The 23,923-nt window shown below is 45.1% G+C and overlaps 1 protein-coding gene across 1 annotated transcript in view; it reads right to left on the reverse strand.

Annotated features, from left to right (window-relative positions):
- The window catches only part of LOC146869242 (complement C4-like), a 550,923-nt gene that overhangs the window by 128,022 nt on the left and 398,978 nt on the right, over window positions 1-23,923 (reverse strand). The window contains exons 27-29 of the mRNA XM_085646117.1: window positions 20,553-20,657; window positions 17,612-17,780; window positions 13,100-13,314 (exon numbers count right to left, since the gene is read on the reverse strand). Coding sequence (XP_085502243.1) covers window positions 13,100-13,314; window positions 17,612-17,780; window positions 20,553-20,657 — 489 coding nt within the window. The remainder of the gene's footprint in view (window positions 1-13,099; window positions 13,315-17,611; window positions 17,781-20,552; window positions 20,658-23,923) is intronic.

Consider the following 23,923-nt stretch of genomic DNA (forward strand, 5'->3'; position numbering starts at 1 on the left):
AAATCAAGTATAAGGTCAGTTCTCAATATGCCGCTCTTTTCGAAATTAAGACAGATCACTACCAGAAAAGGGGTTCTCGAAGAAGCAGTCCCTATTCCTCCTAGGGACACTCCAGGGCACTTTATGTATCACAAACATGGCTTAGACGCTATATTATTTCTTGATTTATGGGTAGACTATACCAAGGGATTACCAGAAAGTCAGAGGTGGCCCACAGCGGGGACCTGGGATGCAGAGTGCATCATGAAAGTCGAGGAAGAGTTATGGAAAAGAAAGGTCAGACAGTCACAGAAAGACGCCGTTGAATTATGGCGTAAAGAATCATATAGACGAACAGAAAAAGCACGTAGACAGGAGGAGAAGAGTAAAGAGAATTCCAATAAAGTTCGAGAGAATCTATTAATTGAGGAAGGTATCCGAGTAAAATCAGAACAAGTAGACAGACAAAGAAATGCCCTTATGAATGGTATGTATCCCCTTCTGGCCGAAGGATTACCTAAGGCTACTCCAGAGATACCGAAAGACTTGCCACCCCCATTATTCCCAATCAAGGTACATCCTAAGGGGCATCCTAGAACCGCAGAAGATGTTTTTCTTTCCTCATATTTAGATGACGCAGCTCCCGAGTATGCTAATTCCGCCCCACATAGACCGCATACCAGGGAGGTTCAACGCCAAGATCCAGTACCCGTATCCCTGCAGCAACAAATCGAGTCACAAGTTCCGGCAAGCACATCTGTTTCTGTATCCGCTCCTACAGCTACTTCTATGGCTGTGTCCACACCTGCAGTTGCTGTGTCACGTTCGACGAATCCTTTTACACCCGACGCCCCAGATGGGGCCGCGGGAGGAGCTGCCAATGTCTTTTCTACACCACCCAGAATAAATAAACTTACTTTTCAAGAGTCAGCGCATTCACGTACACCCAAACTCCTTAGTGCTCGTGCGCTTAAGGAACTTCTTATAGATTGTAGATATGACCCGGTGCCTGGAAAGGAGGACGAAATGACCCTAGCATCATTGCGTATCAGACGAGCCGCAGTGTATTTAGCGAAGTTACCAGGAATGACTGCGCATCTAGATAATATATATCATTTTGTCCAAACGGGGCGAGATCCAGAATGTATTTACAGAGCTATGGAATACCAGAAAGTAGAGATACAGGGGGAACTGTTACGTTTCCTCATAAACTGTGTGATCAGAAATCAAGACCGACCGGGGGTAGACCCGGAAGCAATGAAAATTCTTACAAGATGGAGCCAGAATATATCGGAAGGGAGACATGATAAACAAAACTGTATAATAGCCATGTGCCGAAAGATTCGTAAAGAAATAGAACGCCTACACGAAGAACGATTAGAGGTAGACGAGTTCGAACAAAACGAGGAAGAAGGGTCCGGACTGCCCACAGGACAGTCAGACACCATAGCCTATGTAGGTAGAGGAAGATCTTGTAATAGGAATCAGACTAGATGTCATACTGACCCAATACGTCCGATATGTCCAGATAATAACAGGAATTTTCAAATACCTATAATTAACATAAGGTCTAACGAGCATTCGTTCCAAACCGCCGACAAACTACTCCGAGAACGAAGGGGTTATCATTTCCTCGATTCTATGGATGAACAAGATTTAGCCAGGGCAGCTGTCCATTGGGTGGACAGTCCCGGAAAATATAGTGATGATACAATAGTACGCACATTTTTGAATCTTACCCCAGATGAACAAAGGTTAGCTGGGATTTATATGATTCAACAACTCATTATACTATATCGGAGTCAGCATTCGGACCCTGGTCCCTTGCCTGACATACTGACTGAATTACTTATGAATAAATGGAGAGGTCCAGGTACTGAATTAATTAAAGAAATTCTAGAATCAAGAAAGCAGTATATTCTTTTTGTATGTTCAGAACATGTTCCATTGTCCGTCAAGGAAAGAACTACGTATCACATAGATAGACAGAATCCCTTACGAGAAGTGCACCCAATAAAGGGTGAGGACAATCAGTTTAAACGCGTATTTGTATATACGCCCATATCGAAAATAGAATTGTTAGAAATGAAGAAAGTGGTACCCAGTCATGACAAAGACCCAGCGGGTTTTCACCGAGAAATTAAAGACATGTTACTCATGGGAGAGTATACCTACCCCGACATTATGACAATATTAAAGGTGTTGATGCCTGCTGGCATTTATGAGAAACTCAAGGAAAAAGAGTGGGAGATAGGTGATCAAAAGATAGAATGGTCAGCATTAGAAGCAGAAGAAAGGGCCAGAGGTCCAGGTTCGGGGCTTGGGGACAAAACTAAAGCACTACCAGGTCTACTAGTACAGGTACTGCCACGTTTATTAACTACGAAAAAGGAAGATTGGGGTACAATTTCAGCCTGTAAGCAGAAGCAAGATGAAGACACTAGTGATTACTATGCCCGATTTGAAAAATGTTTTGGTATAAATAGTGGCATAAAAGCAAGTAGCGAATCATACCCACATCTGTTTGTAACAAAATTAGTAGAAAATGCTCTGCCCCCAGTAAAGAATAGAGTATTAAAATTCGAGAGTACCTGGCAAGGTAACACTCCAACACAAATGTTACAAATGTTACAGTACCACCACAATAGAATTAAAGAGGAACAAGAACATGAACACAGACGCATGAAAGACACGAAAATGAAAATGCTAGTTTCCCAGACAGTTCCAGCTGAAGGACATAAAAAGGGTATGACACATTCCGATTCAGCAGGACCTGTAAAGGGGACATGCAATTATTGTAAAAAGCCAGGCCATTACGTACACGATTGTCCAGTTTTAAAACATAATATCGCCATAGGTAAAACACAAGAAAGATCACGGCCACTAAGACAAGATCAGAATGAACAAGGAGCTATGCAGCATGCCCAGGCCATGCCAGCCGCACAACAGCCAATACAGTTTGTGCCAGCTGCACCACCGTTGCCTGCTGCTGCCACACAGACAACAACACGACAAATGTATCAGACCGCACAGTATGAATATCCCGAGTATCAGCGTTACGCATGAACAAGCCTAGAGAGGGAAGTTGACTTACCCCTTATCGAGATTCCTGTAGATCAAGAAGGACCTTATGTACATAGTAAATTATTAGGTCAAGATAGAAAATTTTTACTCGATACAGGGGCAAGTCGAACAACTATAAAACGTAGTGAAGTTCCAGGGGCACCCCTCTCAGGCTCACAGAATATTTCCCTTGGTTTTTCAGGAAAACCTATTGTTAATGAAGTGTCACAACCTCTGCCACTTACGATAGGACCTTTGACCCGAACTACAGATTTATTGCTTACTAAATCATGTCCAGAAAATCTATTAGGAATAAAAACGTTAAAAGCTCTAGGAGCTATAATATGTTGTTCTCCGGAAGGAGTAAGATTGTTTTTACGTGATTTTAAAGGTCACTATGTATCTAGAGACATGGATCCCCGACTGCAGACCTTACCTACACGTCTATGGGCACAAGGCCCTACTGATGTTGGTTGCATGAATATTACACCATATCGAGTCACACTAAAGGCAGGAGTGGTGCTACCACGAATGCGACAATACAAGTTACCACCAGATGCTGTAGTGGCTTTACTACAAATCATTGACGAACTCATTGCCCAAGGAGTAGTTGTGGAAACAGACTCCAATATATGTAATTCACCGATAATACCGATTCTTAAACGAACAGATCCTACAGCGCCGCCAGTATATCGATTGGTTATTGATCTGCGCGAGTTAAACAAATGCATTGTGCCACAATTTCCTGTGGTCCCAGATATCTCGTCATTATTGACAGCTATTGATTCCGAAGCAACATTCTTTACTGTAATTGATCTCAAAAACGCCTTTTTCAGCGTCCCAATAGATCCGGAAAGCCAATATTTGTTCGGATTTAGTTTGAATGGACGTAGCTTTAAATTCACACACGCACCTCAAGGATTTACAGAAAGCCCCAGCATCTATAGCCAAGCACTGAAACGAGAACTTGACAGTATCCACATGCCAGTTAACACTGCCTTGCTTCAATATGTCGATGATCTGTTGATCACCGCAAGAAGCGAACCTGAATGTGAGAAAGCATCACTGACAGTTTTACAATTTCTAGCCGAAAAAGGGCACAAGGTGTCCCCTTCTAAGCTGCAATTCTGTGTCCAGCAAGTTGTTTATCTTGGACACTCGCTGGACAAGGAGGGAAGGCAGCTTACACCCGACCGCATTCAGTTAATAACTAACATGCCAATACCCAAGACACAAAAGGAGGTGCGGGCTTTCATAGGCCTCACTTCATACTGTAGACAGTGGATCCCGCAGTATGCATTTCTAGCAAAACCACTCATTCAATTGACAACACAGGAGGCAGCCACATCGACTGTTCTCCCTTGGACTCAGGAACACACACAAGCTTTTGAAAGCCTAAAGAAAGCTTTATGTCAAGCACCCGTTTTAGCAACGCCATGTTACAAAAAACAGTTTACACTCTTTGTTACAGAACGCGAAGGTACTGCTTTGTCAGTACTCACACAGGATCAAGCAGGAGCACACAAACCATGTGCCTATTTCTCTAGTACATTAGATCCCGTAGCTCAGGCTTTGCCTGCGTGCCTGAAATCAGTAGCAGCGACAGCTTTAGCAATCAGACAAAGCGATGCCATAGTGTTAGGACATCCATTGACAGTTCAAGTACCCCACGCAGTAGAGGTTCTTGTAAATAGAACGCAAACACAACACTTGACTATAGCGCGACTTACAGGATATGAACTTACATTGTTTCAGCCACATATAGAAATAAGACGCTGTAACACATTGAATCCTGCCACACTTTTGCCAGTAACCGGAACAGACCCACTAGCCCATGACTGTATTGAAGTTATTACTGTAACGACAAAACCCAGACAAGACTTGACCGATGTTCCATTGTCAGATCCAGACTTGACATTTTATGTCGATGGTTCATGCATGAGAACAAGTACAGGAGAGTTAGTAGCCGCTTATGCAGTCACAACAGATACTGAAGTCATTGAAACTAATCGTATAAATACTTTGTCAGCTCAAGCCGCAGAGCTCATCGCTCTGACACAAGCCTGTATTCAAGCCACGAATAAAAAAGTCAACATATACACTGATTCACGTTATGCATTCGGAGTTGTACATGACTTCGGCGTGCTGTGGCGAGAGAGAGGTTATTTAACTTCCCACGGTGCCCACATTCAGCACGGACCCCTCATTCATGCATTATTAGATGCAATACATCTACCCACTGAAATATCAATTATGAAATGTAAGGCTCATACGAAGGTTACTGATATCATTTCCCAAGGCAATGATCTAGCCGACAGAACAGCTAAACTGACTGCTCAAACTCAGACCCCCGACATGACAAAGACAATAGTCCCGACATCGACACATTGTATGACCGTTAAAGATCCTACTCTTGACGTAATTGACATACAGACACATGCTACACCAGACGAAATAAAGAAATGGACCGAGTTAGGAGGGATCCAAACGGACCAAGGATGGATGATGAAGGAAAAGTCTGTATGGTTCCTTCCTGATTCAATGGTCCAAGTTGTAATTAACACTACACATAGTCCAGCACATCTAGGAGAAAAAGCTATGCTAGACAGCATTCAACACATTTGGTTCAATAAACATTTACGAGCAGCAGCAAAACAAAAGGTCCGTACCTGTATGATCTGTTGCCAGTTCAACCCAGGAAAAAGTGTTCCCGTAGAACAGGGTGGATTTCATCCTCCTGATCACCCTTTTGAAGTCCTACAGATGGATTATATCCAGATGGAACGATGTCGAGGATTCAAATATGTTCTCGTAGTTGTCTGCGCTCTGTCCCGTTGGACAGAGGCGTACCCGGTTTCAGATTACACTGCCCCGACTACTGCCAAACAGTTGGTTCGAGAATTCTTCCCACGATACGGTTTACCACGTGTTGTCTACTCAGATAACGGCCAGCCGTTCTCATCCGAATTAATGAAACACGTTTCACTTCTGCTAGGATATCAGTGGAAATTCCACTGTGTCCGACATCCCGAGGCAGCAGGTCTCGTAGAAAGACATAATCAGACACTGAAAATCAGACTGTCCAAAATATGCAGAGAGAAAGGGGTCGACTGGATAGTAGCATTACCAGTTGCACTTTTTTACATGAGAATGGTAGCACACTCTAGAACAGGGCTATCCCCGTATGAGGTGATCTTCGGTAGACCACCGAATATGTGGGGGACGCCTATACCACGCAAAATAACTGATATTGACTGTAATATGCTGACAGATTACTTGGCTTCCTTGATGTCTGCACTACAATCTTCTCGTTCACAGGTAGCTGCAGCCTTTCCCGACAACACTGAGGTGAAACCCCATGACGTTGTTCCGGGTAATCTTGTCTTTGTGAGGAATTTCGACCGAAAGACTCAGCTGGAGCCCAGGTGGAAAGCACCCAAGTTGGTCCTGTTGACCACAAGAACAGCCGTGAAGATCGAGGGCCGCAAGGGCTGGATTCATTCAAGCCACATCAAGAAATTTCATGGACTATCTTCGGATATAGACACTGTGCCCTGCACTCCCTCACAGACTGATACAAAACTCCCTTTTGTTGAACCTAACAAATCTGAAAATTATAAACTAAAGCTTAGGCCCAACCAGTCGAGCAATTTGATTGTTTAAGTCCTCTCCAAGGTGAAGCGGTTGAATTGTCTCTGACATGTATCCCTTGGACCTGAGTAGAGAAAATACCCGAAAAATGTTGAAACGACAGGCGTATTGTAAATCACTGCGTAGCCACTGCATAGTGACATTATTAATTTTGTTTTTATTGAGTCTTTTAATAATTATTACAAGTATGTTGTTGCACATATATTACCCTATTTCTAGACATGTTTATAATGTTGCTGCTGAACATTCCTTTAGTGACTTACCTCCGCATGAATTGTCTTATAGACTTGCGCTGCGCAATAACACTTTCATTAGTATGTTACATCATTCCCATCAGACTAGTAATGCCACCAATTGTTGGGTGTGTGGCCGACTCCCTCCCTATCAGAATTATGAAGGAGTCCTGCCTTTCTTTCCACATCCATTTACACATAATGGCTCCTGTGGAGCATGGTTTAGTTTAATTAATTCCATAGACTCAGACACAGCAGTTTACCAAAACCATTGGATATGGGGAAACCTGAACCTAGTTTTACTCAAAGTCTGCTACCCTGACAAGGAGGGTCGCCCCAAAAGAACAGGAACTGATCTAGAAAATGAAGTGTATGGATTAGGTAATTTTACACCTAATCTCATGATTCTAAATGTCGTATCCGAAGTTGAGCTAGTCTTACCCACCATGTCAGTATTCCCAGCAAAAGGTGAATTGTGTGTAAGAAAGGTTGGTTCCATACATATGGGCCATAGTAAATGCACTACTATGGTAGAATTCAGTGATCGAGGAAAATCTTCATTCAGAGCTTCTCGCCACTCCTACTTTATATGTGGTCAGACTGCATATATGCGTCTACCCCTAGATTGGGATGGTACCTGCTACATTGCATTCCTTTTGCCACCTGTTTTCCTAGCTCCTCCTGATTATTACAGAAATATTCATTTAGTACACAACAGAGAACGGAGAGATCTCCCCATTGTCGATTACACTGAGACGGCATGGGACAAGTATGTAGATTTTAATAAAGGCATCTTTCCCTATATAGGTACTGTTACTAATAGTAAGCTGATACGTAGATTAACTAGAACCCTTGAAGCAGTAGTGAATGAGACTATTTCCGCCTTAGGCAATTTAACGGAAGAGCAGTCTGCTATGCGGATTGTTGTGCTTCAAAATCGTCTTGTCCTTGACGTCATCCTGGCTGATAGGGGCGGAGCTTGTAGGGTCATCGGATCAAGCTGTTGCGTATTCATACCAGAAAATTCGCCATCTGTATATAAAGCCATCACTCGCCTTCATAAGATTGTAAGCCAGATACACCAGAACCCAGGCACTTGGACTTGGTCCAGTTGGTTTTGGAATGCGGTATCAGCCTGGGGATGGAGAGTTCTATCCTTCCTAGGTATTGGCCTTCTCATACTATTCAGTTGCTGTCTATGTCTACAATGTGGACCAGCGATTTGTGGTCTGTGTGCCACATCGTGTATCCCACATCAAGATTTTCATTCAAGATCCCGGAAGAAGAAAGAAGAACAAATGATGCTATATGAACAGATCAATGGATTGATGAAGATTGATATCTCTTGAAGGGCAAGGAGGGGACAAGGAGGGAATGTGGAAATGTGGATTTTTCTGGTCAGTTATGTCCCCTATCTTGGACCCCAACGGTTCTATGTGCATGTCACAAGTACATGTATGTTCCCTCCAGTTCCAATTATGAAGACGCAAATACATGTATGCCCACTGTCAACATGTCCTCTGCCAGATCCGCCATGAATAGGCCGGATATTCCATTCTTAAATATGAAAGGCCACCGGCTTTATATGGCTCACTTATGCCACTTTACAGTCCAGGCAAGTAGGCCCTGATTCTGTCATCAAAACTCCTCTTGCCTTCTGCCTCTGAAAACTCCAGTCCGAGCCTGCATCTGTGACCATGAACTTTGTCTCATTCTCTGCGCGGCTCACGAAGCCTGACATCAGCCTACTCTCTGCCAAGAACTGTATTTCACCTTCGAATTATCTGCTTCCCCCTCAGCCGATGCATTCCTGCCTAGTAGTTTAAGTAAACATTCCTCCAGTTACCAAGCAAAAAGGCCCATCTTCTCTGTCCTCATGCAAGTAATTCATAGCCCTGTTACCATGGAATATTCCTACCCCCTCGCATTCAGTGTAGACACTTAGACGCTTGTACACGCACAGTCAGTATAGAATAGATTCTGTCCGAGAGTCCTTCTTTTATGGATAACATAGTTCTTTAAACATAGGATGTTAGATATGATTTGGGATTAGGTTGACTTGACCCCCCAGACTTCTTGTCTCCACATATAGAGCTAAATTTCAAGTCCCCGTCACCCCCTAGTTACACGTCAATTACACGTCATACTGCTGCGCGCGCATCCATGCCAAGTATTATCTTATAGATCCACCTATACATGACATCACAACCAATCATGTTCCTTTTTACTCATTATTACACCCATTTTCGGTTACGCAAACCAAACGTCAATGTCCTTATCAATTGTTACGCCTACTATATTCACTTCATTATAATGTATGGACTATAAAAGTTACTTCTTGTCAATAAAGTATGTACTTCACTTCCTGAACCCCCGTGGTGATGGAACTTGAGGCATCCGATTATAATCGCTTATTGGAATAAAGTCCATTCCGAAACTCTAATATCACGGATTCTGCCTCTCATTTTACTGAGCTATTTTATAATGTTTCTGTATCAAATTCAGTCCCGGTAAAGGAGAAATATTTACCACAGCACGATGATAATCAACCTCAGTATCGACCCTTGAGACTTCTGGAACAGGAATGAGACCGAACCTTGGACTTGGAGGTCCCTGCAGAATGTGAGAGTGATGCGAGGAGCAGATGTGGCATCAGACCATCACCTTGTCATGTCTAGGCTAAAGCTAAAGCTGAAGAAACCATGGATGGAACCGACAAACCAACATCAGAGATATGACACCACCGTCTTCAAAAATGCACAGAAACGGAGTGAATACTCAGTCACCTTTAGTAACAAGTTTCATGTCCTGCAGGAACTAGAGGACGAGAGACCCGAAAGAAAATCTGTGGGAGAAGATCAAAGAAACAGTGATATCAGCCTGCCAGAAGGTACTGGATCCCAAGAAATACCAGCAGAAATAATGGATTTCCACCGAGACTCTCTGCAAAATTCAAGAAAGAAAGGAAAAGAAAGCTGCAGTCAAAGCCAGCCGAACTAGAGAAGAAAAAGCGAAAGCTCAAGGTGAATACACCAAAACCAATAAGGAAGCAAAGAGAAGCTTAAGAGCAGACAAGTGAAGATTTATCGATGGTCTTTCCACAGACCAAGGAAGCAGCAAGCCATGGAACCTTGAAAGAACTCGATGACATAACAAAGAAAGTTTCCGTCACATACAGCAAGCCTGGAAGACCTGTTAAAGACAAAGCTGGCAAGACAATCATGCGTAACGAAGTCTAACAACGTAGATGGGTGGAGCGCTTTGAAGAACTGCTGAACAAACTTGTGTCACAGTCTCCACCAGACATTCAGCCAGCTGACAAGGACTTGCTAATTGATTGCAGCAGACCAACCAAGGAATAAATACAGCAAGCCATCAAACATCTAAGAAATTGAAAGGCAGCAGAACTTAGAACATTCCTGCAGAGGCACTGAATGCAGACATTGAAATATCAGTAGATATGCTCTACCCCAGGTTTTGAACGTTTTGGGAGGAGGAAAAGATGCCATCAGCCTGTAAAGAGAGATACCTCATCCAAGAAAGGCGACCTGAGTAACTGCACAAACTACATTGTGATAACTCCTCTATCAACCCCAAGCAAAGTGTTTAACAGAGTCATCTTGAACAGAATGAAGGAAAAAGTCAGAGATCAGTTGCGAGACCAGCAAGCTGGCTTCTGCAAAGATAGATCCTTCACAGACCAGACTGCAACACTGCACATCATCATTGAGCAGTCAATGTAATGGAACTCCCCCCTCTATGTCAAATTTGAAGACTAGAAGTCACTTGAGAGAGTGGACAGGTAGACCCTTTGGCACGTCCTCCACCATTGCAGTGCGCCAGATGTACTCGTAAGAATCATCAGGAACTCTTGCAAGGGAATGACCTGCAAGGCCAACTCATGGAAGCCTTCCAAGTGAGGACCCGAGTCATGGACGTCATTTGGGAGTAGTCAGGGGTCGCAGATGTGAGCTCTAGCTTGCTCCCTGCTACTCCTGGTACTTCCTTTATGAACCCCGGCCTCAGAGGGGGCAAAACCTCTTCTAAGGCCGGGGGTTGCATAGGAAGTGCCAGGAGTAGCAGGGAACAAGCTAGAGGCCACAGCTGTGACCCCTGACTACTTCCAAATTACGTCCAAGACTGGAGTCTGCCAGGGTTGTTTGCTCTCGCCTTTTCTCTTCCTACTGGCCATAGACTGGATCATTAGACATCCACAGCACGGAGAAGAAATGGGATCCAGTGGACACCTTGGAAGCAGCTTGACGACCTGGACTTTGCAGATGACCTGGCCCGACTTCCCCCTACCCATCTACAGATGCAAGAGAAGACTAACAACGTGGCAGCGACATCAGCACAACCTGGCCTCAATGTCCACAGGGGAAAAACCAAGATCCTGAAGACTACCAGGACCAGCCAAACTGCAGTCACTCTTGCAGATGATGCACTGGAAGAGCAGGCCTTCACCTACCTGGCCAGGGTTATAGACAAGGAGCGCGGCACAGATGCCGACCTCAAGGCAAGAATCGGCAAAGCAAGAGCTGCCTTCATTCAGCTCAAAGGACCTATCGCTGCAAACCAAGTTCGGGCTTTTTAACACCAACATAAATCAGTACTTCTGTATGGAGCAGAAACTTGGAGGACAACAGTAACCATCCCCCAACAAAGCCCAGACCTTCATCAACACCTGTCTGAGGACAATTCACCAAATCCACTGGACAAGCACAATCAGCAACAACGACCTATGGCAGCAGACTTTCCACCTCCATGCTCATGACTCTCAAGGGAAAAGGAGGAAGGGCAAGAAACACCTGTGACCGAGGCCACGAGGCTAACTTCAAGGGGATGGGTTACTCCTGGAGTCAGGTTGAAAGAACATTTGCTTGCAACATTTCTTGCAAGGTTTAAAACATGTCGTTTTGGGAGGCAAGATTTTCTCTTGCACACTGCAATATTTCCAAGGTAAATAGATCTCTAAGGTACGAGCGGTAACTCCGGATCCATGTCTGGTGGCCCGTTAAGAAAGGACCGATATTAATGTGCAGGAGTGGCACCTATATTGAACCCACACATCATTTCCTAAGCGGAACAGCATCAGTGAAGAGGTGCAAGGTGCCACCTACCAGCGCCCAGAGGTACTGCTCAAAGGTTTCCGGATCCAGTCTGACACCTGGCGATATTCAAAAGTTGAAGTGAACAGCTGCCCACCCAGAAAGATCCAAAGACCAATAAAGCCCCTCAATGAATAATCACGTCAAGAAATGGACTCACTACCCATCTGTCCCATCTATGATTTAGCAGTGATGTAGGCTTCCTATGACGAAGGCATCCTAAGCTTGTACTCAGTAGTTACACCGTTAACAATCGCAGAGTTGGTTTGCAACAAATTAGAATATCTGACAGCCATAATGTTTGTTTGACTGGAGCCTCTGCCAATCACAACATAGGCTATAGCTAAAGGTTGAGCGATGTTGCAATTTTTTTTTATTGAAACATTTCCGTATTTCTTGCAAACAATATTCAAAGGTCACTAATTTGCACACAAGCTAAGCTTTCCTGCGAAAGTCAGGGCTCTATACTGCTTCTGCATGCATTCAAGTGTTCTCTGAAATACTTTCTCCAAGGAGAAGCAAAGCAAGATGTAAACTTGCAAACCCACATAATACAGTTTCACAGTATTCATAAGAACAGTGTATCCACTTTTGGTGCCAACTAACACTAAGGAAGGGAAAGCAAGAAGCTTCAAGAGCTGAAAGCAGTCGATAACTCTGACATGCAAAGCTACTCACATAATAAAAGCTTTGCACATCCCTGCTGAACACACCATATTAAATAAGAAAGTTTTCTTTTCAATCTCATCACTCTGTTTGGCTGTTACTTTTCAGTGTTTCATGCATCGGGGTCTCAGCTGGGATTGTTTGCCCCTGACCCCAAACATTCGAAGGCCTGTAAGGCTTAATGTGTTTATATATCGGAATGAGGCAGGTGATGACCGCCTCTAGTATGTGGCGCCATTCGCTGCGGCAACCTCCAAATAGTTCCCCGGACAGTGTTTCTGTTCTGAGCGAGGTGCTTGTGCTGCCAGAAAACCAGAGAGGAGCCCCGCATGACGTTTGTGACCCAGGCCCCACAGAAGCTTCTGGAAGGCCCTGGGCCACACTGAGAGGAATCCTTACCTGTGTGGACTTGAATCCCCCGCCGTAGTTTTGCTGTTCCGTCAGCCACCTGACGATTTGATTGGCTGTCGGGATGTCATTCCGAAGCAGCACGTGCATCAGGGCGAAGGCGGTCCCTTCCACTGTGATGGCGGAAGCACTTGGCACGCGGTCCTTCTTGGTCTCTGAGTGCAGCCTGTCTGCCTCCTTCGATTCCCAGTACAGCATCCGGCCATCTAGGCGCGAGAAAGAGACAATGAGCAGGGCCGTTTCTAGGTGTTTTGCAGCCCTAGGCGAGAATTGAAAAATGCTACCCCCTCCCTTTTACTACCATCGCTCTCCCCCTGTCATCCAGGCTAACTCCTCCGCAGTTTCTCACTCTCTATACTCTTTCATTCTTTCTCTGCCAGCATCTCTCTGAAATGGCCTGTAAGCACACCGTGTCAGTGCATTGTTAAAATCTACAGAAACATCACAGTCTTCAGGAATGCAATTTAGAGTAAAACGTGTGAAATGTAAACAGGTGCTGCGTCAGTGTCACGGATGTGATGAGTTATTCTTCAGCAATCGTTCAGCACTCCTTGAGAACTTCAACTGCCAGTTACAGTGGCCGCTTTGCCCTTTTTACTGCAGCGTAGACTGGTGGACAATGACCTGAGGTCGGAATCAGAGCGGCTGCTTGGGACCGAAGGTATGTTTGGGATGGGGGGGGGGGGGCTCCACTGACTGCGAGGAGGCCCTTCAGTTGTTTTCTGATGTAGACCCCAGGGGGATAAAAAAAGCATCTTGCCAACACCACAGCCTTGGGCAGCTCAGTAAAAAGAACCAAACAGCCCATTTTAACCTGGAATCTCTACACTGCATGTGCATAGTAGTGACTGTCTGGAGTGCCTTGCCAGCACTTAAAACGGAAGGCGAGGCACTACTAGATTTGCGTGGGGGCTGCAGGCAGAGCCCGCGTTCGGATTGTGATCCGGATCATGTTGTTCTCCTTCATATGTTGAACAGCACACGAGGAAAGCCTGTGGAGCAGCTCCGACAGGAGCAGCTTAATTGATCACAGGTTTTGATCTGGGCTTATTGTGATGCTAAAATAATAATGTGATAAACATGCCAGCGCTCAAATCTATGTCACATACCATTGATTCAGTCAAAGTCAAGAATCTGTCAAGAATCTGCGGTGGGATGTTTAAGCTAGGAAGCAGCCGAAAGCCAGCAGCAAGCGGCTCCATATGCTACAGGCTGCCAGGCAGCAAGCTCCAGCCCTCGACGGGGAGTCTGAGTTAGCCCGTGCAGAAGTGGTTGGGTGAGCCGGAGAGGACCGCAGGATCTATTACACTGCCCCCGCTGTAGTGCAAACAGCGTACACACTGCAGCTAAACTTCGAGTTCCGCCAGCTCGCGGTACTGCCCTAGTAAAGTGTCTCCCCATTGGGCGCTGAAAGTGACAGGTATGCTGGCAGCGTTTTTCGGGTAATATTCACTGTAGTATGGTAGTCTAGCACACACATGAACTACCAGTCCTCAAGCCTGCTGAGACATGCACGCATTGCGCGCTTACAGTGCAGCTATCATTTTGGTGCACACGAAGACGGGGGCCGGCGACAGGGGCCGATGTCAGAGGCAGCAGAAAGTGGCCACGCGCTAAATGAAAAAAGCTATGAAACACTGAGTTATTACGAGCGTGCAGTGCTACACTCACAGGGATTGGTAAAAGATAACAGGCTCACCGGAGTCTGGGGTTTCCTGTGGTAGGTCGTAGGTCAAGTAGAGGTCACGCTCGCCTCACATTAGCAGTTCGCTGCGATGTCTTGCACACAAGTACCTTGGCAGGGTGACGTCAGGCATGGCTGCAGTCTTCAGCAAGTGACTCAGCAGTGCCGCGGGCGGGAATTTTTCATCAGGCTATTAGGGGCGCGCACGGCCCCCGCCTGTGGCGCCGAAAGTGACGTCATGTCGAATTGTTGAAAGGGATTCCCAAACTCATGTTTTTTGCCGGCCTCCCCCTTTGCCGCCCTAGGCGGCCGCCTAGTCTTGCCCTGACAATGAGGCAAAATGGAACCAAGAAGAGAATGACAGCAAGGGTGGGATATGACAATGAGAGAACAGAAAATGGAACTGAGCGGTAGAGACCAAGAAAAGTAGAGAACCGCAAACAAATACATTCTGAAAAGACAAGTGAATGGAAGTATGGTTTGGCTAGTCTTCGAAGAGCCAGTGACAGAGAAGTGAGCAGTGACTAAGAGTCAATGGAAAGGTCTGTGAGTGAAAGAGAACTGCAGAGCTAGCAGAAGAAGAAAGCCAGAAGGCAGAGTTACACAGTGGGGAAGGAGAGTCCCTGGGGCGGTTTTTCTAGGCTCTATCACCCTGGCTCATCTCGCAAGACTCAGTGAGGGTGGAATTCATGATGATTAGAACCGTGACACAAATAAATACAAGTAATTGGTTTCCAGACTGAGAGCAAACCTTGGGAAAATTAGTACTGGCCGCCTTGTCATGGAGACGGTCCATCCTGAAATGCAAGGCAAGGCCCCCTCCAACAGGGAAGACAGGCAGCTTCATACCTGTTATGGCCATGTGAGGCCCCGTGGCAAGGTCTTGCTTGGATCCTGTGCTGAAGCAAAGAGCATCTGTGCATACCTTTGGCAACTTAAGGCGTTACATCAGGAACGCTTGCAAAGAGTGTAGACCACCCATAATCACTTTCAGTAGCTGTCAAACCAAGTGGTCTTCGGCCACTCTAGACAGAGGTTCCGACTATGCACAGTCATTCTGACCCGGCTTCTCATGAGACCAGTCCATCCCAAACCGTCATACACATGCATGTACCGGTGACACTGATCTTAACATCTGCCACTATACAGCGATATCTTCCATTGCAATAAACTAAGACATTTATTATTGACATCTGAGAGACCTTCAGCCTTAGCAGGGAAAGGGGTGCAAATTCCAGCTTCCAGTCAACGGTCAAGAACAGAAGCTTAACCCTTTTCAGTCAACTAAGGACACAATATCCCTTTCTGTCCGTCTACCTCTATCGTGAATTAGCGCCATTTCACACCTATTACTTATGCTGTCTCTGCTCCCTGGGAGAGCAATATTAAATGGTTATGAATGACACGGTGAAAGTTCTTAGTTGGCCTGTTTCAACACTATACGTATCTCTTTATATAAAGACACGTCCTGCTTACAATAAGTCAGTTTCAATATTGTTTTGACTAAACTTTCGTTATTACATAAGCTTGACAGTCATTGTTCTCCCCAGAGAACAGACTCCTGAAACAAAATCCCTTCAGATATGTTTTCTCAATGTCATGAAATATTGTCTGACTTAGTTTACACCCAATCTTTGATACAGAACATCCCCACCCTCAGTTTGGAAGACAAGCTGGCTTTTTACCCCAAAAATTAAATATGTACCAGATGCATCACCGACAGGGACAGATTCTATTTCGAGTAAGGCAACTATGCCTGACTACAACTTGATGTTTTCAATAAACATTTTCAGTTTATCAATGGAAGGCGGTCAGAAAAGATTGTCTCCCCTCAGAGAGTTCACGGAGGGTGCTCCTTTACCGCCGCGAAGGCGAGGATTGATCTCTCTCTCTGTTTTCTTTCCCCAGTTTTCTCATTCATTGTGTAAGTCTCTCTGTGTAGATCACCAAAGCACCTTTGTACATTTTAATCTTTTTGGTTAAATGTTCCTGCGGTTGATTCACTCCTTCAATTTCCACGCCCTTCAGCTCATTGCACGAAAGACTATGTTCCAGTAAGCCAGTTCCCTGCGAGGCTGCATGCATGACATTGACTGCTTTCTACTTTGCCTGTCATTGGTGTCTGATTTTTGCAGATGAAGCTGGATTTCTTGTAGGTTGGAATAGTTAAGTGCTTTCTGACTGCTTATCAGACAAACCATGGGCTGCCCCTGGACACTGTTTAGACTGTTCTTCCTCTTTGTGCCACCGGCTGCTGCTCAAAGTGGTCTGTACCTTTGTCCTGATGAAGACTCCCCAAACCAACTACCAGGGCCGAACACGTACATCACCGACGAATGACGGTTTTAGATTGTGTCCCGTGGAATAACTCCTATTCGAACAGGCAGGTGTGGACATCTTGTACAGTCGCAACACTAGGCACCACAGACAGAACTTTTGCTGTGTATCTTTGTCTCACGTGTGTTTTTATCATTTGCACTTTTAAAACACACGAGCACTACGCGGTCCGCTCACATTTCGACAGTGGAACCTTTGCTATCTACTATTGATAATGTGACCCTGTAAATGAACTTGCACATTTTTCTATTTCTCAATATACTGCCATCATTACTCTTTTATCTATAAATGTATACAAATATGGAATGTTATATTAAAACATTATGCGATTACTATTATTGTCCTTGGGTGTTCATTGGTTGAGCGTTTCTATTCTTAGGTCTTGGTCATTTGTAGGAAGCAAATGGTGTGTGCAATGTGGCCACTCTCTCATTCAGTCTCCCCTTATCTACTTACCACATTGGTGGCAGTGGGCTACTCACCCTTGGTCTTTGTGGCGAAGTCCATCAAGTAGCTGTGGGCCTCCATCTTGGCGCTATCGCTGTCTGATACCAGAGTCAGGGCGTAGGCCGAGATGGCGACGGTGTAAGGACGCTGCAAACTGGGCAGCTTCTGCTGGAGGTACTGGGCCGCCCTCTCAATGCTCAGCCTCTGCAGAGGATGGAAAGAAGAGTGGGGCACAGTGTACGGCTGCGAAGCACCCATACTCGTACGCATAGTACAGAAGAAACTGGATGAGTTGTATCGGATGTAGGATGGAAAAACATAATCAAAGATCCATTTCCAGAGGAAGAGGATTAGACAAGAGAAAAAGCTAATAGAGAAAAGGCAGCTTCAGTGCTGCACCTTCATTGCTCACATCATAGCAGATCAGGCTTCTGTGGGATCAGCAGCTGCCCTGGCAGTGCAACTGGGGGTCCAGTTCCATCTACACAGGGATCCACCAGGGCCCCTATTCGCTTGCACAACAACAATGTCCGCCATCAGCCGTACAAAAAGAACAACCTCCAGACATATCACACTCAAAGATACTAATTAACAATAAACTTCCTCAAATTTAGTCTGGCAAAGGTCGAATAATTCATTACCAAGGATGCAGTCTGAAAACACTCGTAAAATACTGTGGTTCTACCGCTAGTACTCATGATGATGTTCATCTGGCTTCGCCCTCGGCATCTCTGAATTTAACAATATAACAACTCACCCTCCTGCTTGAAACCACAAATGTCATTCCGCTCTGACCACTGTGGGCACTCGTTCAAGTATCCTGGGTCAGAAGGTGATTAAGCGCACTCTGATTGTGGCCAATCCAATACTCTAGAAAGGACTATGTACATGGCAGCAAGATTTGTGGTTGCTGCTCTTCAGTTGTCCGAACACTAACAAACCAAGCCAAGTACTTGCTGTAGCAGACACTTAAAATAACCCTCAAACTCCTCTGCATCAGACACAGCTCTACAGAGGCAGCCTACTGAACTTAGGACACAAATTCAAGAACTGCAGCCATAGATAGAAGAAAACCCAAAGCAATGTGACTGACATCTCACTTCTGCAAAGAAAAGACCAAAAATCAAGCCTTCCGAAGAAAAGCATCAACACCAGGCTGAAATGAATTCCTACTGTTCATCCACCGCAGAGGCACGCCGCCCCGCTCCGTGGTGATTGTAGCGCACGGGGGAAACATCTAGGACTTCAGGTGAAGGTTTGTTTGGGCCACAATGAATGCCATCGTCAAGTTCCTGCCCCTTCTGCCATCAGAGCGCATTGGTTTTCAATGATCAGTTCAAAACTTGAAAACACCAGAGGAGTGGATTGGGTAGATCCTTCGGGGGCTACAGCTACATAAGGAGCTCAGTGGTGCGAAAGGGGCCGATGGAGAATCTAGGAGATGGAGCAAAGGTGGTCTCGCCTTTAGGGAATTTGAGAGACTCTACAGCAGGCTGGTAACTCTCCAAAACTGGTAGGGCTTGGAAAGTGTTGGTCACATGTCAAATAATTTGTTTGAAGGGCGAGCGGGGTTGGAGAAATGTCAGCTCAGTGCCCGTCCATTTCTGCGGCATAAGCATCATGCACTTGGCGCCACTGCTCACTTTAAGTATCCATGCTTACAGAAGAGGGTAGGAGAGAAGGCGGAGCTTGTTGTTATGAAGGAACGCACACAAATATAAGGACCAAAGCAGTCTGATTGAATATATGTAGTTCTCCTACATCTAGTGACACTTCTGGCCGTCTCCTGGTCAGAGGTTTTCCCCAGGGTTGCTTCTCCTCCCTGGTCTGGTGGCAAAACTGCTTCACAGCTTCATTCCCCTGGCTTTCTCTTCCCTGGTCCACCACAACTCTGTATTTTGTTATTATTTGGGAACATATATGATAAGTGCCGCTGTTATCCTGAGATTTCCGTGTAAATTTATACTTTTTTCTATATATCCAACCCGATGTACAGCAGGTTTATATGTAATTAAAGGGCCTATTTCAACCAGTACAGAGACCAACCTCTCAGGTCCGCTTCCATTCTCCTCTAAATGCCACCCCTGAAGTCCAGAACAACGTGAGCGTCTGAACTGGGAGAGACCAGTGAGTTGAGGATGGTTTGAACCCTAATAGGGGATGACAACTGTGTTTGATTTCACAGGTCGTTAAGCGGCATGGCCTGACATTTATGTGTTATGTGTCCCTAATATTTATCTTGGAAATCACTCACTCTGGTACTGTCTCTCCTAGTGTGGATTCAAAACCTGAACACCTGCCCTGCCGTGCCCTGCTTCTCCACTGCCTTCTGCACCTGCTGGAGAAGGTTGGGGTCTTTCCCTGTTTGGAGTTTCTCGAGATTCTTTGAGGTTCAGTGTCTGCTCTTTGGTGTGAAATTATACAATGTTTTCATTTCTGAGAGGTTAAAAAGAGACAAGCAAATTATCAGAGACCCTCAAAGTCAGGAGAACCCTGGGATATCTAATTGTGTAGACCCTGACTGCAGTGATCTGGTAGCAACCTGGCTGGTAGACCTGCACGCGGTCATGTCCTGTGCACTCTACACAATGCATGGCACTCTTGCAGATGATGTGCTTGCCAAGCTGCAGCGGCAATCAACCAATCATCTCATGCTCAAGCTAGCGTTCTGCGCAGCCAATCTACAGGCACCCTGCTGTGCTTAAACCACATCAGCCTATCAGTGACCACCTCAGCAGCCATCTTGGCCGCCCCATGGACCCACCTTTCAGGCAGGGCCTCGCTGTTAGACAATGGACAATGTTAGCGTGTTAACATTTCTAGGAAGATAGAGAGTGGAGTAAAATACAGACAATGAAAGATGTCACACCTAGGAGCTAGACCGAGAAACAAGCACAGGCAAAACAGTGAGAGCAAAGCATAGGTTGGGCAGAGGGGGTAGTTAGCCAGGCTAAAAGAGAGTGCGATGGTGCCTACCACTTTGCTCTTGTCTGGTCCCGTGTGGACATCCATCGTGTGGTGTAGAGCGATGGTCACAAATGCAGTGAGGGCCACCTCGCCTTCCAAGCCTCCCACGCCGCCCTGAAACAAGTCAACAAGCCGCTCAACATTGGATCTGGAAGAACAAAGCTCATAACGGTGGCAGCCCAGAAGAGGAAGAGAGCAGAGTGTACAGAGGCCCTGATGCACAGTTCTGGGAGGGTGGGGCTTTAGGTGTACCCTTTCTTTAATCCTTTAGAGGATGATACAAAATGAACGATCAATTTTGGCAGAGTCATTAATTTAAAATAGTATGGTTTTGAAGCTGGCATCTTCCTCAACGCAGAATGTCGTAGACCGCTTGTTACGATGAACGGCAGCCAATCTCTAGATTGTGTTTCTATAAAAAACAGGGAGTAAACCCACAGCCAAGAGCTCTTATTATACCTTTGGAGCCCATCCGTGCCGCCGGATATGAGGTCCGGATAAAGAGCAGCCCTTGATGAAGCCTGCACCAAGGTTGGTGGTGAGGGGTTTTCTTTTCTATAGGAGAAGCACAATCTAGAGAGCGGAAATAGTTTCCCATCTGTAAAGCGCGTTCTAACTATAGGCCCGGATTCTTAGGTCCGGTTTGTTCATGTGACGTCTTTGGATTCCTCTATGGGAGGATACAATCTTTGGAGACCCCGTACACTATGGCTGTACTTCTTATGATAAACAGGAGCAGAGGAAATCCAAAAACAGCACCACAGAGAGGCCAATTCAGAGACAGAGGTCAGTGTAGCAGTGCAATGGTAAAGGGGATGCATTGAAGAGTCCCTCAGCCAGGCTTTGGTACAAATGGAAGGGCTCAAGAGTGTTCCAAAAGCTGTGATGCGTAGAGTTTCAGATGTTATGTCACGCACATACAGTGGGTTACAGTAGGACGGCCCACGACAAGGTAAACACTGACTGCTCTTTTTTAAGCACCTCACAATGCACTGAACAATATGCATAGCAACCTGGTCATTACAACAAAATATAAAATTGTAGAATCAAAATTGATTAAATGAAATAAAACACATTATGCAATGTACATCAATACAAAACGAAAAGAAAGAATGCCAAGCAAGAACCAGGAATCCTAACCTAATCAACAGAATGTTCAAACAAAAATGTTCTCAACACTATTCTCAAACTAGAAAGGGCTGAAGAATGTCTGAGGGAGCCTTACGGAAGCAAGAGAACAAACTTGATAGGCAGAGTATGATTTTAGAAAATAGACATATTACGACTGGTGGGGAGCTTGCTACGTACGGGTCACATGCAGTCACTGGAGATCCAAGGCTTGCAAAAAGGTAGGAGCTTCATGAGAGAAGCATGGGCATTAGACTTGAATGTGAGGCTTGAAAGCCAACCACAGTAGAGATTTAAGTAACGTTTCCACTGTCCTTAATAAACCAAGTGGCTGATGCTGCATCCATTCTCAAAAATTATACCTTACCTCATATTTGAAGTGGCCATGTTGTGGTGCTCATTCTGGCCATCTCTTTGTCCGTATGCGAGCCAAAGAGGAAAAACGGAAGGTTCAATATTCGCTGTTGGGCCTCAAGTTGACGGCAATGGAGGGTTTCACCTCGACATCGAACACTGTAATGACTGCGACAACGGAGAGCGATGCTTTGACTTTGGGCGATGAGTCAGTGCCAATGGAGATCGACTCCTCGACGTTGACCTTGCCGGCTGTCTCGTCAACAGAGAAACTCTCACAGGCGATTTCTTCGTTGTTGGAGGCATTTTCGAAGCCGAGTCTGACGCCGAAGAAGAACAGTCTGGGACCTTACTCTTGGAAGTCGACCTGGGTCTCTTCTTCTTGTGCTTCACTGGAGATCTGCCTCTGGAGGTAGTGGATTTCTTCTTCTCTGTGAGGCCATAAAGCTGGATTCTTTCTTTCTCCTTGAGAGTGCGTCTTGGAAGATTCTTGCAGTGTTGGCAAGTCCCAGGATTATGAGACTCAGGAAGGCGGAGGATACAAACAGAATGGGAATCTGTTTTGGTCTTCTTTTGCCACAGGAGGGGCAAGAATCAAAAAGAGAAGGCATGGTCTGACAGAAAAAGGGAATTTTGTGCCAGAAAAAAGGTAACTCCTTACTTCAACAGACTTCCAGGGTCCTGACTGAAGGAGCTGGAAAAAACAACTGACCTAACTGTCAGCCCGGAGTCATGATCGGAAGCTGAGGGTCATGGCTGCCTTAAAGGCATGGTGCCAGTTTATGCTTGCAATTGCTTTCATTTTTTATGCTGTTGAGTTTTCAATGCAGCCTATAGGCTAACAATGCCTGCTGTTTTGCAGGACAACTTTCTTATGTCCATTAAAGAGAGTTCAAGTGTCTTCTTGGCCTTCTGTTTTCTGCAATCTATTGTTGCAAAAGCAGATTTCCAGAGCATTCGTTAGCCTTTGTTTTTTCTTGGAGGCTGCACTGGTTTGTGAAAAAATAATATAAATATATATATCAATTGCTGTATATTTATGTTTTTATATATCATTTTCTATATGTTCCAGGGTACTCATGCGTGGGCGGGAATATTCAGTGCGTATGGCTTTGATTAGGATCATCTTGAACAGAACTCCTTTGCGAAGCCCAAAACACCGTTTTTAACACATATAAGTCAGCCCAGGGTAGGCCCTAAACAATGCAATTTATTTAAAAATGTGGACATGAATTTTCAAGTTTTACATGTCCTTGTACTAAAAAACTCACAAATTAATTTTTCACTACTGTGAGGCCTACTTCCCCCTTAGAATAACATGTGTTGTGTGATTACATTTAATAAATGATAACTTTTGCTTGGGAGCAAGTGGTAATATCATGTTTGGTGTCTTAGAAATTGAAATTTAAAATCCTCTTTAATTGTAAAATCGGATTTTAGATTACAATTTTGAACATGCTTCATTCTGAAAGGCACGTTTTTCTGAAATACCACAGAAGTTACACCACGGGAAGAAATCTATGTGTTTCACTTCATAAGACACGCCGGTCTGCCGGAGGTTAGGAATGATTCAAGTTCGTTTGAAGGGTGCAGTTTAAGGACTACCATAACAAGCAGAAACTTGCTTCAACATGTACGGAATAGCTGCACTTTTGAAGAAACCACTATGAACGGAACTCACTGCGTGCTCCAGAAGTGTACAATAAGGAGAAAGCACTGACCAAGTCCCGGTACTGAGGAGAGCCCCAGAAATTACAAAAGGCTTCAAAACGTGTTGACCAAGCTGGTTGGGGAACGATATTACCTGAACAGACTAGCAACAATCAGGAAACACGGCAAATTGCCTGTTCTTGCACTACAAATTCCCAACAAGCTTATACTGTCAAGATGTAGAACAT

The sequence above is a fragment of the Triturus cristatus genome, chromosome 1_1, assembly GCF_964204655.1.
Source record: "Triturus cristatus chromosome 1_1, aTriCri1.1, whole genome shotgun sequence".
In the NCBI taxonomy this organism is placed as follows: Eukaryota; Metazoa; Chordata; class Amphibia; order Caudata; family Salamandridae; genus Triturus; species Triturus cristatus.